Raw genomic sequence first — 15,583 nt, 5'->3', positions numbered from 1 at the left:
ATATAATGTTTCTGTATCCATTTCCTTTAATCTACTGCTATCAAGATTATCGCAACAAATAAATCTCAGCGATTTTCAGTAATACTAACTGTACCAAGCTGACCAACAAGGCAGTGGTTTTAAAATCTAATCAAAATAAGAACATGGGTCCTGGTAAAGCCCAGATGTCCTAAACCAGTGGCTCTCAATCTTTCCAGACTACCGTATCCCTTTGAGGAATATGATTTGTCTTGCGTACCCCCAAGTTTCACCTCACTTAAAAACAGACTGGCTTACAAAATCAGACATAAAAATACAAAAGTGTTACAACACCCTATTACTGAAAAATTGCTTACTTTCTCATTTTTACCATATAATTATAAAATAAATCAATTTGAATATAAATATTGTACTTACATTTCTGCATATATAGAGCAATATAAAAGAACTCATATGAAATTTGTTTTTACTAACTTCGCCAATGCTTTTTATGTAACCTGTTGTAAAAGTAAGCAAATATCTAGATGAGTTGAGATATAGGAGACTTCTGTGTATCCCCAGGGGTACACGTACCCCTGGTTGAGAACCACTCTCATAAATCAAGGACCTATAATACATCCAAATCCATCCAAAACTGAATTTGGCAGATTATTGATGAGAAAGATCAGTACTAAGATGTAAAGGATATTTGGAGAAAGTAGTAAGTACTTTCCAAACCTTGAAGAAAAAATCAACCATGTTAGTTTCTTGCAGTGTATAGATCCATTTTAAGTACTGGTATGAGAGAGGAAGAATGGCCTGGTGAATTACCTGGGAATCAGTGGATTTTCCTGTGTGATTTTGGGCAGTTTACTTAGTCTCTCTGTGCCTCAGCTGCCCATTTCTATAATAGGTATGATAATACTTCTCTAACTCTCAGGAGTGATGAGGATAAAGACATTCAAAATTGTGATGCATTCAGATTCTTGAGTCGTCTTAGCATATGCACAACATGCCGCAGGTGGCACTTCACCAGAATTTATCACCAAATTTGCTGGTTGGATCATTGGCTTGCCCGGGCTGGGTACTGACATAATGTGGGCCAGATAACTACCTAATATAAAGAGATTAACCATCAGAAATCTGATATTTACCAGTTACTCCAGTTTCTGCAGTGTAGTCTGGGTGCTGGCCTCTGCACAAGGTGTCTGTGAGAGCCCTGTGTTGGGCTGCAACCCAAATAATTCCTCTCAGAAGATCCTCATATTAATAGATTCTTAAAAGCGTGGCCTTCATGTTCACAGTCCAGAATACTTAAGTACTCAAATATTCTATTACTTTTCCCTTCAGTTCCAAATTCTTCTTCTTTTGGGGGGCCTGTGCTGTAACTTGGGCAAAGGCTCTTCTCCTTGGTTCAGGTGTCCCACATCCGTCTGGGGGCCTACACTGTGATTTAAGGCCAGCTTACCCTGGCCTATCAGTAATCAGGTTCTAGCCCTGTTTCACAGATCTCCTCTTGGTTCAGCAGCCCAAAGACTTCCTACAGGGACTGTCCTTGTAGACAAATATTCTCCTTTCCAAGCTGTCTACCCTCTCTCCTCCCTCTAAGGCTCTCAGTCTCTAGAGGCTTCTCTCTTATCTCCATCTTGATTTAGCCACATGACCTGCCTGTCCTGTATCTGATAATTTTCCCCACCTGGGGAGGAGAACAGAGGGAATCATAGCTGGGCCTGGACCTATTACTTCTTAAAAGAATTAGTCATCCTGTGACAGGTTGCAAATTTAAATGATCTTTCCTTGCTTGTAGATAATTATATTTGTAGTGTCTTAGTACACTTGTTTTTAATATTAGTACAACTTCAGGATAGCCAGTTTTGGCAGGCTTTCGCTGGTCTGGTAGTTATGAAAGGAGGTGGGCCCTGCTGAATTCATCTCTGAACTACATAGGGAAGGACCAATCCACAGTGTGGGATTGCCAGATATACTATGTCTGTTAACTTTAGTTCTGAGAAACATTCCCCCCCCCCCATCCTTTTTTTCCAGCCAAGGAATAAAATAAATTTCAGCTGGTTTATTTTAGCCAATTGAGCATACTACGTATTCATGTCCTGAGGCAATCTATGCTGCATTGGACCTTCAGTTGTAATTTTATGTTGACTGAACAAGATAACATTTAATAGTATAGTACCTAACCATGCCAATAACGATGGATAATTAATCTCTTGTGGAAATCTATCCCCTTAAAATGGTCTTTTTTCTTTGTTTAACTTTTTCATTTTTAACTCTTGTTTGTTTACAGATGCTGGATTAGAAGTGAAAGTAAAAGACCCTCCAAAAGGGATGATACCACCTGGAACACAACTTGTCAAACCAAAAGTAGAACCTCAACCAAACAAGGTTTGGAGAACTAAGAATCCAAAATACTTGGATTCTTTGTACATTTTGGTGGGTTAAAATGGTAATTCTAAACTAGAATATTTGCAAATTACCTTTATGTACCGGATGCCTGCGCGCACACAAAAGAAGGGGAGTTTCAACTAGTTTCTAGTTAACCTCTTTTCCTCAAATTGCAAAATCGTGCGGTTACTGGCTTTCATGTGGTTTGACACCCAAGCATGCAGATCCTTGGTGACTCCACACCTATCATTACACAGCACTGAAACGGTTTACCAAAGGAATGGTAATTTCTTTTATTCAGCACTATGATTTATGAGAGGGACAAAACAATTTAAAGAGACTTCCACATTTATTTTTTAGTAATCCTCTCTTCTCTGTCACTGGGAATAAAATCTTACATTTGTCTGTTTCCCTCTCCCTGAATTGTGTTCTCTGCCTCCTCTCACATTTTCTCTCTTCTTTCTCCTCTAAATTATTTCTTCCCCAAACCCTTTTCCAGCCCTTTTTTTAAACTTACCCTATCTGTAATTTTTAACTTTCCCTTACTGGCCAACTCTCTACATGAACTCACATAAGATTTGGAAATGTAAACCTGACCCTCCGCGCCCTTCTCCCCTTCCCACCGCCCCCCTCCACACACACACACAACCTCAGTCTTGTGAGCTCGGGAAAAAGATAACTTCAGGTTGGAACTTGCCAGAGATGTGAGCCGTCCAGTGCATCTGCAGAAGCAGTTTCAGCAGGAACCTATATCCACAGATGTCATCAAACTGCTCTACAGCTTTTACTCAAATGTTTTTTCTCCTTTGCTGATTGGTTGTTTGCTACTTCTTGTCCTCCTTCCCTCAGTCTCTTCACTGTCACTTCACCTGCCTACCATGATTCTCTACTTATCTTTCTCACCATTACATCCATGAACTCTTTAAGTATTCCATTATTTCTGGTGTAATGTTATACTTGTGGTACCAATCTAGCTAAAGAAATTCCAGCATCTGTCATGTTGTGAAGTGCACTGAAGATAAGCAATTCAGAGAGAGAGGAGTGAGCGGAAAAAAGCAACTGTTCTAGATACCCAATGGGGTAGGGAATGAGATTTGCTGTTGTCATGGATCATTGTTGACAAATGGTTGCTCAAACTAATATCCAAAGAACTTGCTCTGGACTTCATCTTGGATCCGATGAGACAGATTCTGCAGAACTGAAAGCCACCAAGACAGCCCCAGAAATTTACAGATGTGCTCCTCTTCACATTTTATGTGCCACAGAGAGAAGCCTTTATACATCTTCATTTTAGCATTTTGTTTTGAGGTGTCCTCCATCTTTTTCATGGTTCTAAAGATATTGGGCAGTCTGACCAAAGTAATGGTTTGCCAAGCATTCAACAAGTGCATGAAATGTCATTAGTTGCAAATGCAGACCCTTTTATCAGTCTTCATGACCCTGCCACTGGGAGAATTTAATTACTTCATTTCAGCTGGAGAAAGACACTTGCGTCTTATTAGACTGAGTCAAGGGTTTCTTTAGAAAGGAATAAAACTTGCAAAAATGACTGCAGGAGGTTGCAGAAGGAATTGACAGATTACAGGGTGCTGGCAGTAGTAAAGAGATGCATCCCTTCTGTATAGGGACTGATTCGCAGTCCAGACTTGTTTTTCATGAGCATATCACCCTTTCTGGCTTAGGAAATCTAGAGCTATTTTGGACAAAACATTCCATTCTCAGTGGATATCTTGCTTGGTCTAATTAACAGTAAAGAACTGGAACCAGAAAAGATTAAAATAAAATATTTTACAGAAAAGCTTTGGAATCTTCCAATTTCTTAGCCAACATGACTAATCCTAAATGTACCTGAGCCCCAAAGAGTTTGAAACATGGGTGGCAGAACATGATTCTGAATTCATTTTTCCTATTCTAGTATTTAAAATGGAAGGTCTAGATTTCTGTTCCAAATCTTCGTTAGTGAAGGTTGTGTCAGTTTCATCCAGTCCTAAACTATCTGGATACTCAGAACAAATACCTCTTTTCTATGATTGTGGTGGTGATCAGAGTAATTGAATAGGCAAGAAATTCCACACTACATTCCATCAACGGAATCCATAAGGACAGATGCAACCTGTGGATCCTGTTTCAGTATGTTTGGCACAACCATGAGAAGAACAGTATCAGCAGTATCAGTAACTAACTGGATCTGAGGGCAGCCAAACTGGTACAGTAGCATATTTTGAAGGTTGTGCACTCATGTAGGCTACCAGAAAAGAGTAAGAAGCCAGTCTCTAATATGGGAAGCAAGGATATTCTCCTCATCAGCAGAAAAACTACTTATGCTAACTGTGGCACACCTAAAGGGAGCCCATGAGTTAAAGGGAATTGTAGCCTGAACAATAAGACCTTCTACTGGATATTATCCATGCTGCAGGAACCTCAGGTAGACCTGTTTGTATCAGCCCCAAACAGGGAAGTCAGGGAAATGCTTATCTAGAATGAGTAACAGCAGGGCTCTGGCAGTTGGTACACTGTGACAGGTGTAAACACCTCAACTGCTGTTTCTCCCCCCCGAACTCATTTATTTCCAAAGGTCATATAAAAAAATGATATTCCTTGCCGCACACTTGAGTAGGAGGCCATGGTTCTCCAAAAATAGTCCAGATATTCATTTGAGGACCGTTAAACTTGATGATCAGAACATACTTGTAGATAGGGATCGATTTGCGGTCCAGACCTGTTTTTCATGAGCATATAAGCCTCTTTGGCTTAGGAAACATAGAGCTGTTTTGGACAAAACGTCAAAATATTTTTCACCTTTTTACAAAACAAACAAAAACTGTCATACGTGGGATATGGCTTGGAATCAATAGGGAACAAAACTCAATGGATAGACAATGTTCCTGACACTGTACTAGGCACAAAATGGAGACGATACAATGGAAACAGACAGATGGTGGGATCCACTTGGAATCTCAGGGCATATCTACACCTAGCGGGTATCGATGCTGTGGTGATCGATGCACTGGGGGTTGATTTAGAGGGGCTGTTGAAGACCCACTAAATAGATCGCAGATCACTCTTCCATCCACTCTGGTACTTCACCAGAATGAGAAGCATAAGTTAAGTCGACAGGAGAGTGTCTCCCATCGATCCAGCACGGTGTAGACACCAGAGTAAGTCGACCTAAGCTATGTCGACTCCAGCTACGTTAATCACATCGCTGGAGTTGCTAACTTAGGTTGACTTGCCCCCATAGTGTAGACAAGGCATTAAAGGAAGGAATAATTTGAGGATTTTTTGGATGGAGGGAGGAAGGGATTATTGGAATATTTTATTTAGTTCACTTCTTGTGGGCTCCATGGTAGAAGTGACTGGTCAGAAATAACTTTTAAATTAAGAGAAGAGCTCTGGCTTAACTACTGGTTGATATAGAGGACATTCAGTACATAAGGGGCAGAGTGGGAAAAGGAGGAGACTAACAGAGCATTGTAGCTGGCATCATGGGCAAAGAGGAGGTCATTGCTGAACAGTGGAGCCTTCTAATCTGTAGTATATTGTTGTTTCTTCAGTCTGTCAACAGTTCTAAATCTCATCTACTCCTAACTACAGTAAGAAATCCTGAATTTGATAATCGGCTGCTGCAGGGAAAACAACCTCTCCTTAGTCATCTGCATATCTCTGAGCCATAGTGTTAAATTCATCATAGATTGTGTCTCCCTGGAACTAAAATCTGTAATTCCAAGATTTTATCCATCCCCCATTTGAATCGTTGCACTCCTTCACTTTTTGGGTGCTAATACAGCAGTCCTACTTCCCATAGCATTGGCAACAAGTTGGGGACGCTGTCAGTAGTGAATTAACACTCTGCATTTTATAAAGATGAATGGTGTTATGAGAATTCGAAAATATGTGCAGACCAGATGCTACTTTCCGCTGGAATGAGTACTTCCTTCTATTCATCATAAGTATACATTTTTATAACATAGATGTGTGAAAGATAATAAAAATATCTACATAAATAGGACAGAATTGTTTAGGAAATCCATATTTCTTTTTTTTCCCTTTCACCCAAAGGGGAAGAAGGTGGCTAAATACCCCAGTGGTCAGGAGGCTTATAAATAATATACCTGAAGCGTACAGAAGCAGCTGTTCTGAATGCAGGTCTTAGGGCTGTTCTACACTAATGCTGTAAGTTGATCTAAGTCGCACTAGTTCAGTTACGTAAATTAAGTAACTGAAGTTGACGTAATTTAGGTCAATTTACAGTAGTGTCTACACTGTGCTATGTCGACGGGAGAGCATCTCCCATTGACTTAGCATGTATTCCCCAGACTCGCTAAATTGACACCGCTGCAAATTGACAGTGCCAATTTAGCTGGTAGTGTAGTTTGGCCTTTGTGCTGCCAGCTGGAAGAGAGATCTTTCTCTAGATCGCTTGAGGGAGAGGATTGCTAGTATGAACATAATGCTAAATATAGTGTCTTGAAGTGAATAGATGTACAGAAAAGATGTAAGGATCATATTTTGCTTTAATTTATTACTATTTTCTAAAAGGATTTTTTCAAATGAAAATGTTTGCAAAAAGCGTTACAAATTCTTTTAGGAACTTAATATTGTTTCTTTTAAAAAGAAGATTAATGCACTTCAGAAGGTTTAAATATCTTATCTTGAATACTTTTTTTCTTAACATGATTCAAAGGGTCCGTAAAAGATTTTGTGTTACAGTATTGTCAGTTTTTACATGAAAACTGTTGATGCTGGAAAACTTAGTTTTAAAATATAGATTGCAAGAGTGAGGAAGAACACATATTCCTTAGACTGTATGTATATCTTAAACCACTAATCTTCAAGAGCTTAAATTCACCCAGCATAGAGCACAAATCTGATAGTGGGGTAGGATGGGAGAAGAATGGCAGTAAGAAGATTTGCGTGGAATAGGGACTATTGCAAATCTCCTTCCTTAGAGGTTTTTAAGGTCAGGCTTGACAAAGCCCTGGCTGGGATGATTTAACTGGGAATTGGTCCTGCTTCGAGCAGGGGGTTGGACTAGATGACCTTCAGGGGTCCCTTCCAACCCTGATATTCTATGATTCTATGAAATCAAAACAGCAATAAGGAGGGCCTGATGTAAACTTGCTATGAGGAAGGGATAAACAACTGGATGGTTACGACGCAGGTACAATGAGGGATGGCTACTGGCTTTAGATTGGTGTTTGAAACATTATTTAGGCAAATTTTGACAGATATCAATTAGAAACAATATTTCTCCAAAGCTGTAATGTTGAGATGCTCCACCAAATAGAAACTAGTGATCTTGGGCTGTACAGTTATTACGGTTTATGGACCTGTTAAAAAAAAAAAAAACCCTAACATTGAAACTTTAAAGAAATAAAATAAAATGTGAAGATAGTATTTCACAGAAATGTCTGATGTTCTTATGTTCATATTATAATTTTTTTAGTTGAGTATAGTTTTGCTATAAGATTTTTGTATTGGTCATAAATAAAAGTGGAAGCTTTATACAGCAGCCTTGGGAAACTAGCAACAAACTCTTGAGACTGCCATCTCATCACTGTAACATTTCAGAATCTGTTGAACCTATTTCTGTATACTCTTGAGCATTCTCTTTCAGTTTTTTTCTGCCTTACTGTCTGCCTTTGCCTTTCTTAGGTTCGCAAATTTGTGGCCAAGGACAGTGCAGGGCTTCGTATCCGTAGCCACCCTTCCCTTCAGAGTGAGCAAATAGGCATAGTGAAAGTCAATGGATCCATCACTTTTATTGACGAGGTAATTCATAAGAAACTGCTGTTTAAATAAAAGGGGTGAAGATGTAAATAAATGGTCTAATTTTCATGTATAGACTTTGCCTTATCTGTAATTAAACAAATGTACATCAAATATTTAGATTTTTGTATTTTACATCAGTTCAGTTTTTTTAAGATGTCATTTTACATATTTTTATTTACTTTTTTTACCTACAACAAACTTTAAGACTACAGCCTGAAGAAGAGGAGTAGTAATAGTAAAAGCTCATTATGTTAAACATTTGGTATGGTATCTCTAGGGATTGGCTGTTCTAACATTTAATCTATATATTAAACACTACATTAAAATTTTGAAGTTGTAGAAAGTATTTTAATGAATCTTTCATTTACATTTGTGAAAGATCATAACATTGTGAGTAATTGTGCATGTATTTTCCTTATAATGTAACTTCATATTTAATTGAAGTTATAAAAGCCAAAGTGGTGCTGATGAAACATAAAAGTGAAAGGTGGGGAGAAGCAATTTTTATTAGGAAAGGCCTGGCTTTAATTCTTAATGAATTTTTCTGGTGTTTCTTTTTACTTTCAGTGCCTGGTACAAGTGACTTTCATAACTTAGCTTCTTAAAACTTATTCTTCGTACTGCTTTGGCATTCTTTGCTGCTTTAAATTTCTCAACACTATTCCCTATCTTTCCATGTCTCCTACCTCAATAGCAAAGAGCTTATCTCTAATGTTACAATTTTCTGCCTGGTCTGAAATCTTTTAGTCTTTGCTAGCTATGTATTAGTTGCAGGAAGGCATGGCTCGTTTTTGTTGCTTGTTTCCCATAGATCCACAATGATGATGGAGTATGGCTGAGACTGAATGATGAAACAATAAAGAAGTATGTTCCTAACATGAATGGTTACACTGAAGCCTGGTGCCTCTCCTTTAACCAGCATCTTGGCAAGAGCCTTCTGGTCCCTGTTGATGTAAGTAAAAGGTGCCTTTGAAGATTACTAGCAGTACACTCTGTCCTCATTACAAGGTTTTCTTTAATTAAGGCTGCAACTGTTCAGTCCTGAGGTAAACCACATTGTACTACATATTGCCTTATATTTGTTTGAATTCTTCAGGGCTACTGTGTAATGAGGGTGGAGTGTAGAAAGGTTAAGGCCCTTTATGCTGAACATTCCTTCCCCCCCCCCAAAAAAAAAAAAAAAGAAAAGAAAGAAATAACAAAGCAGGGACCATGACTATAATTGTGCAATGAGGATCAGTCATATTGGAGAGTATGTGGTCTGCGCCAGTTGTTTTTTATTTTAGTCTAAAACTTAATTATTCATAACACTGCCCATTGATGCTGTGATTTGCATACATTAGCTTAATATTTATTTGTTTTATAGATGGGGAGGAGTTTTTCGTTTCATGTTTGGGTACTTTTAGTCTTTTTCGGAATATTATCACACCCACTTTATGGCAATGCAGTACAATTGATGATAAACCATCTCAGGTGAAATGGTGGTGTTACTGGGAGTAAAAATTTTAGACTGTTGGAATGTTGAACTCTTTAGGTTCTACTAATTTTTCATTGGTCAATCTCTTTGTGGATTTCACAGTTGAGTCTTCACATTAGCCAGCAATTTATGCCATCAAAAGATTTTCCAAGAGTTTGAGACGGGGGGTGGGGGAGATCATGTTAATGAATTTATAATAGCAATAAGCAAAATGTAGATGTGTGGCTTTTAGAAGAAAATCACAAGCACTAGAACTTGAAAGTAGACAGTGCCTTCTGTTGTGTCATAGTATCTAAATGCATACATCAGTTACATCATGAAACCAAAACCTTTAGATTTTTCCTTCTTGCCAGTAAAATCATATGTTGACAGAATAACACTTTTATTTTGGGATCTTTCCCAATAGAAATCCTATCAATGGAAGTATCTGGGTAGAAAACCTATTGCATTAAGAAACACACTGTCGTCTTAGAGTAGAGGACCTGTGCCACTTCTGTTCCTTCTCAATTGCCTGCAGATTGAGATGAAGCAACTGTGGTGTCCACTGTTTCCTAGAAGCTTCTTCTCTTGCCTTTTATTTTACGTTAGTATTTAGTTTTTACTTGGATATAGTTTTGGCTTGGGGGGGTGGCGTGTGTTGCCACTCCTCCCCCTAATGTTCAGCTAGGACAGATTCCTCAGCCACTTTGGTCAGTGGCCTAACTTCGGGGATATGCCAAAGGCACCAGGATTCAAACCTTTCTGGACCTGCTTTAGATGCTTCCCCTGGAGCAACAGGCACTCCAGCTGTCACTGGTGTCTCAAACATTCACAGTTCCCATCCATGTGCAAGTTTGGCATGAGGTTTAAAAGCAGATTTCTCAAAGAAAGAAGAGTGATGTTGGAATGTTCCCCAATTCCCCCTACTTTGGCCTCATTCTCTCAGATTGTACAGATGACCAACGCTGCCTCAGACAAAACACTGTAAGAAAAGAGAGCCTCATTCCCCTGAAAGCAAGCCCAGAGGAAGGAGTAAGTCACCCCTTAGAACCTACTGCAGAGAAACCTCATGTCCAATAATAGATGCCACTAAGATTTCAACAAATCCCAATACCAAGGCATCAGTACCACCTGTGATGATGATCCACCCCAGTAAGTCTGCGAGTAAGAAGCACCAGGAGGTACCATCCTCAGTATTGTCTGTGGTATTGAGACTGTGCTAAAATGAAAGGCTTGAAAAGGCCTAAGGCACTCGTATTGACATTCTCTTGGAGTTCTTATTGAACCTCTGCTCCCTCTCCAGCACTATCCTTTTTGGGTTGTATGCATTCAGAGCACGGAGATATGGCTTTGATGGCCACTTTGGTACCATCTTCGATGCCAGCTTGGTTATTGTCCCCGCCAAGGGATCCGGTACCACTCCCAGTTCCAACTATCCACTACCATAGCCCTCTCACATCCTCAAGATTCCTCTCTCATGAGAATCAGTTCATCTCCAGGGACCCAGAGTCCTCCCTTAAGGGCTACCGAGAGACACTTCCCTCCGGTACTGCTACACTGTCAGTCATCAACCCTTCACACCTGACAGCAGGAGCCAACCTTCCAGTACCTATCCGTCCTTCAGTTTGTCTAGCACCTTCTTGGCCTCCGTTACTGGCCTCAGCACCAATACCTAGGAGTCTTGCCTTTGGACTCCGAAATTTTGTTAAGCTTTAACTCACTACCTTACCACCCTATGCCTCTTGAAGTGTACCCCAAGGGGGACTCATTAGAACCCAGAAGATGCCCCAGGCATTCCAAACATGAATACCCCAGGGACCCTTCCCTTACCTGGCAGCACTATGATGCTATTGGAATTTCTGAGCCTGTTATGGGGACTGGAAGAGGCCATTTTTGGAATACCTGTCGGTGCCATAACCACCACTGGCACCACAAGTGCAGCCACTGGGATCATGTCTCCCTAACACAAGTAGTATAGGAGGAACAACAGCTACCAATGGAAGAGACATTTCCATCACACAAGTCCGCCGCCTCCTATGATGAGGTGTTGATACCACCGCCACCACCACTTTCCTATGCAGTCGATTTTAGTCTTGTGGATACCATCTTTAGGATTCTCATGTCTGTGATAAGTTCCCAAGAAATAAAGTGGATAGTGGTGCCCGAAGAGAGATGGGGTGGGATGGTGGGTTTGATCAGCAGTTCCGCAGGAAGGGGGTGTTTGTGACACTTGTCTAGGTTGTCAAAAGGAAGTCACAGGTAGGGAGATCTCTACTCTTTCCCCAACTCTCCTCCTCCTCCCTCTGCAGGGACCACTCTCAGAGGGTCTCTTAAAGCAGGAGTCCATTCCCTCCTGTCTGGATACAACAGAGCTAGTTCTCCCAACATTTGTCAGAATAAAGTCCCCAAAAGAAACAGTGACTGAAGGCTAGTCTTGGACCGCAGAAACCTGAACACATACATTGTTTCACAGCATTTCAGGATGGTGACTCTAACTTCAGTAATCCCACCCCAAAATTAGAGCAATTTGTTTGTTGCCCTTGATCTTCAAGACACGTATTTTCCTGTTGCTATGCACCCTTCCTATAAATACTTTCTGTGCTTTAGCATAGGTACAGAACATTATCAGTATTGGTTCCTTCCCTTCAACCTCTCTGTGGCACCTTTACAAAGATCCTCTTGTTAGTCATGGCTCACTTGCATTGAAGGGCTATAGCAATCTTTCTCTGTCTGAACAATTGGCTCCTCAAGGGCCACCGCACAACAGTTGGCAGCCAAGAAGGTCCTAGCCCTGTTTCAGTCTCTGGGCCTATGCACCAACCTTGGAAAATCCATACCTTCAGCAAATAGATTTCATTTGGAGATACTCTAGACCAGTGGTTCTCAAAGCCGGTCTTCCGCTTGTTCAGGGAAAGCCCCTGGCAGGCCGGGCCGGTTTGTTTACCTGCCATGTCGGCAGATTCAGCCGATCATGGCTCCGACTGGCCGCGGTTCGACACTACAGGCCAATGGGAACTGCAGGAAGCCGCATGGGCCAAGAGATGTGCTGGCTGCCCTTCCTGCATGGCATGGAGCGGCGAACCGTGGCCAGTGGGAGCCGCGATCAGCGGAACCTGCAGACATGGCAGGTAAACCGGCTCGGCCCCCCAGGGGCTTTCCCTGAACAAGCAGCGGACCAGCTTTGAGAACCACTGCTCTAGACTCTCTAACTACTAGAGCCTATCTACTCCTATCTTCTCCACCATGTCTGCACTGATCATGTGACACAGTGTCTGCTGAGACTCATCAAGCCCTCAGACCACCACCCTTTCCTACTTATTCACTTGGGCAGCAACGATACTACCAAGAATGACCTAGAGTGGGTCACTGCAGACTTCGTGGCTCTGGGAAGAAGGATAAGAGAGTTTGGGGTCTAAGTGGTGTTCTCGTCCATCCTCCCTGTTGAAGGAAAAGGCCTGTGTTGGGGACCGTCGAATCATGGAAGTAAACGGCGAGAGGGCTTTGGCTTCACAACAAGCTCATGTTCCAGGAAAGAGGGCTCCCATACTGGGATGGGCTCCATCTATCAAATACTAGAAAGAGCAACTTTGGACATCGTCTAGCTAACCTGACAAGGAGAGCATCAAACTTTAAAAAGGGCCGATTGGGGATGGTGACAAAATTCCAGCCAATATGCAGCTAGGCTCAATTAATGAAGACAAGGGGAAAAGGCTAATTTTTGGAGAAAGCACTAGAAAACACAACTACATTAAAAAGGCAAGACAAAAAGCAACAGGGCAGTCCACAAAATATCTTTGATGCCTATATAAAAAGTGGAAGTTAAATCCTAGTGAGGAAAAGAAAAAGGAGCATAAACTCTGGAAAATAAAGTGTAAAAATACAATTAAATCATCTATCATTTAAATCAGCTTCTGTACCAAATGACTGGAGGATAGCTAATGTGATGCCAATTTTAAAAAGGGCTCCAGAGGTGATCCCGGCAATTACAGGCTGGTAAATCTGACTTCAGTACCAGGCAAACTGGTTGAAACGATAGTAAAGAACAAAATTGTCAGACACACAAACATAATTTGTTGGGGAAGAGTCAACATGGGTTTGTTTTTTTTAAAGGGAAATCATGTCTCACCAAGCTACTATAGAATTGTTTGAGGGGGTCAACAACCATGTGGACAAGGGGGATCCAATGGATATAGTGTGCTTAGATTTTCAGAAAGCCTAAGCTGTCATGGGATAAAAGGGAAGGCACTCTCTTGGCCTGGCAACTGGTTAAAAGATAGGAAACAAAGGTTAGGTATAAAGGATCAGTTTTTAGAATGGAGAGGGGTAAATAGTGGTGTCCCTTGGGAGTCTGTACTGGAACCAGTCCTATTCAACATATTCATAAATGATCTGGAAAAATAGGTAAACAGTGAGGTAGCAAAATTTGCAGATGATACAAAACTACTCAAGATAGTTAAGTCCCAGGCAGACTGCGAAGAGCTACAAAAGGATCTCTCAAAACTGGGTACCTATTTAGTGGAGCGTTAATTCTGTACTGCATATTGTAGATGCAGTATAGCCATGTTGATGCTGGGTGAACCTTTACATTTGAAATTCTTACTTTTATGTTTAAATTCTTTGTCCTAATATTGGATATATTTTTTCATTGAATTTATAGATGATGTAACTGTATATGTGAAAAGATTGCTTTCCTGTGTGCTCTAAGACAAAGTCCTCATTCCCTGCTTAGAGTGCAAATTCATCCCCGCCCTAGGGTTTAACTCTGTTAACAAGCAAATAGAAGACATGGATTAGACTTTAACTCCCATGATTTGACTGATTTTAGCATTTCTTGTTCAGGGCTACTCATGCCATACAATAATATCTAAATGAACTACTGCATGCTGTGGGATACTGACTTGTGAAATTTCATTTTTTAAAATGCTATTTTAAAATTATAGAGATTAAAAAAAAGTTCTGTAAAGTTTTTTAAATTTGTACGGGTATTATATTGTAAAAATGTAATTAATGGGTTTTGATGATTAAAAGACAACTCATTCTGGGCTAAGATTTATTTATGCCAAATTTCAGTTGGAGAGAATTTTCATATATCTTCAAAACATTGAAAATGGGGTTTGGACTAGAAACAGCAACACATTTGGTTGAAGAACAGTATTTTAATTGGTGACACTATTATGTTGCTCATTTCAATTAAAAGATTCAGTTTAGGGGCAGAAGTAGTTAAAGCAAAGAATCTGGAATTCATGCGGCCATGGTTCTATTCCTCGCTCTGGCCCAAGTGGATTGTGGTTTTCGACAAATTACTTAATCTCCCTATACATCGGTTTTCTCATTGTAAAATGGTTCTAATACCTAATTCGTATAGTGTTGTGAAGTTTAGTTCATTATGTACAGAAAGGATTTGGAGGCCCTCTTATAGAGGATGCTATATAAATACAAAGTATTACTAATAACAAAAAGGTATATGAACCATTGATCAATATGTAATGGGGAGAAATTTAGGTTTCTCTTGTGAGAAACTAGATTAATATAATTTTGAAGTGTGGTTATGCTCTAAAGAGTGATACTGTAAAAATGGTATTCTGTGTTTGTGTATCTCTCAATTACTTAATTTCAAATTTCATTCATTAAGGAGAAAAACTCTTCTGCAAGGCAGACATTGCTCTGTTACACTTGTGCCCATTGCAAGCAAATAGGTTCGTACAGGTGTGCCTGCAGGAAGAATTTGGCCTTCTGAACCTTTATTGTAGTGACAGGGCATAAAAAGAAAAGAATCAGATATAAATTCCAGATCACAGGTTTAGTTGGCTGAGTTTAGTGGGGGTGGGAGGGGAGTATCTTGTAATCTGAGGGAATTTGGTATGAAATCGTTGAAGCACATTAAAAATTGATTCCCAGTATGTCATTTTAGAGTTGTTTTCAGAGTAAAAGAACACTCTAAGATAGAAAGATGATTGTAACACTGTGCTTCAGAAAATTCGAATGAATTAAAATGGTTAA

General features: G+C 40.1%; 1 protein-coding gene across 14 annotated transcripts in view; it reads left to right on the top strand.

Annotated features, from left to right (window-relative positions):
- The window catches only part of MYCBP2 (MYC binding protein 2), a 414,953-nt gene that overhangs the window by 283,557 nt on the left and 115,813 nt on the right, over nt 1-15,583 (top strand). For 12 of the 14 annotated variants that reach the window (XM_073347199.1, XM_073347148.1, XM_073347171.1 and 9 more), the window contains 3 exons: nt 2,258-2,355; nt 8,011-8,127; nt 8,939-9,079. In XM_073347199.1, the coding sequence (XP_073203300.1) occupies nt 2,258-2,355; nt 8,011-8,127; nt 8,939-9,079 (356 nt within the window). The remainder of the gene's footprint in view (nt 1-2,257; nt 2,356-8,010; nt 8,128-8,938; nt 9,080-15,583) is intronic. The other 2 variants (XM_073347180.1, XM_073347218.1) reach the window with 2 other exon arrangements.

This window comes from Lepidochelys kempii, chromosome 1 (assembly GCF_965140265.1).
Source record: "Lepidochelys kempii isolate rLepKem1 chromosome 1, rLepKem1.hap2, whole genome shotgun sequence".
NCBI classification, from domain to species: Eukaryota; Metazoa; Chordata; order Testudines; family Cheloniidae; genus Lepidochelys; species Lepidochelys kempii.
The sequence above is the reverse complement of the archived record's forward strand: the minus strand, read 5'-3'. Positions and strand labels throughout refer to the sequence as shown.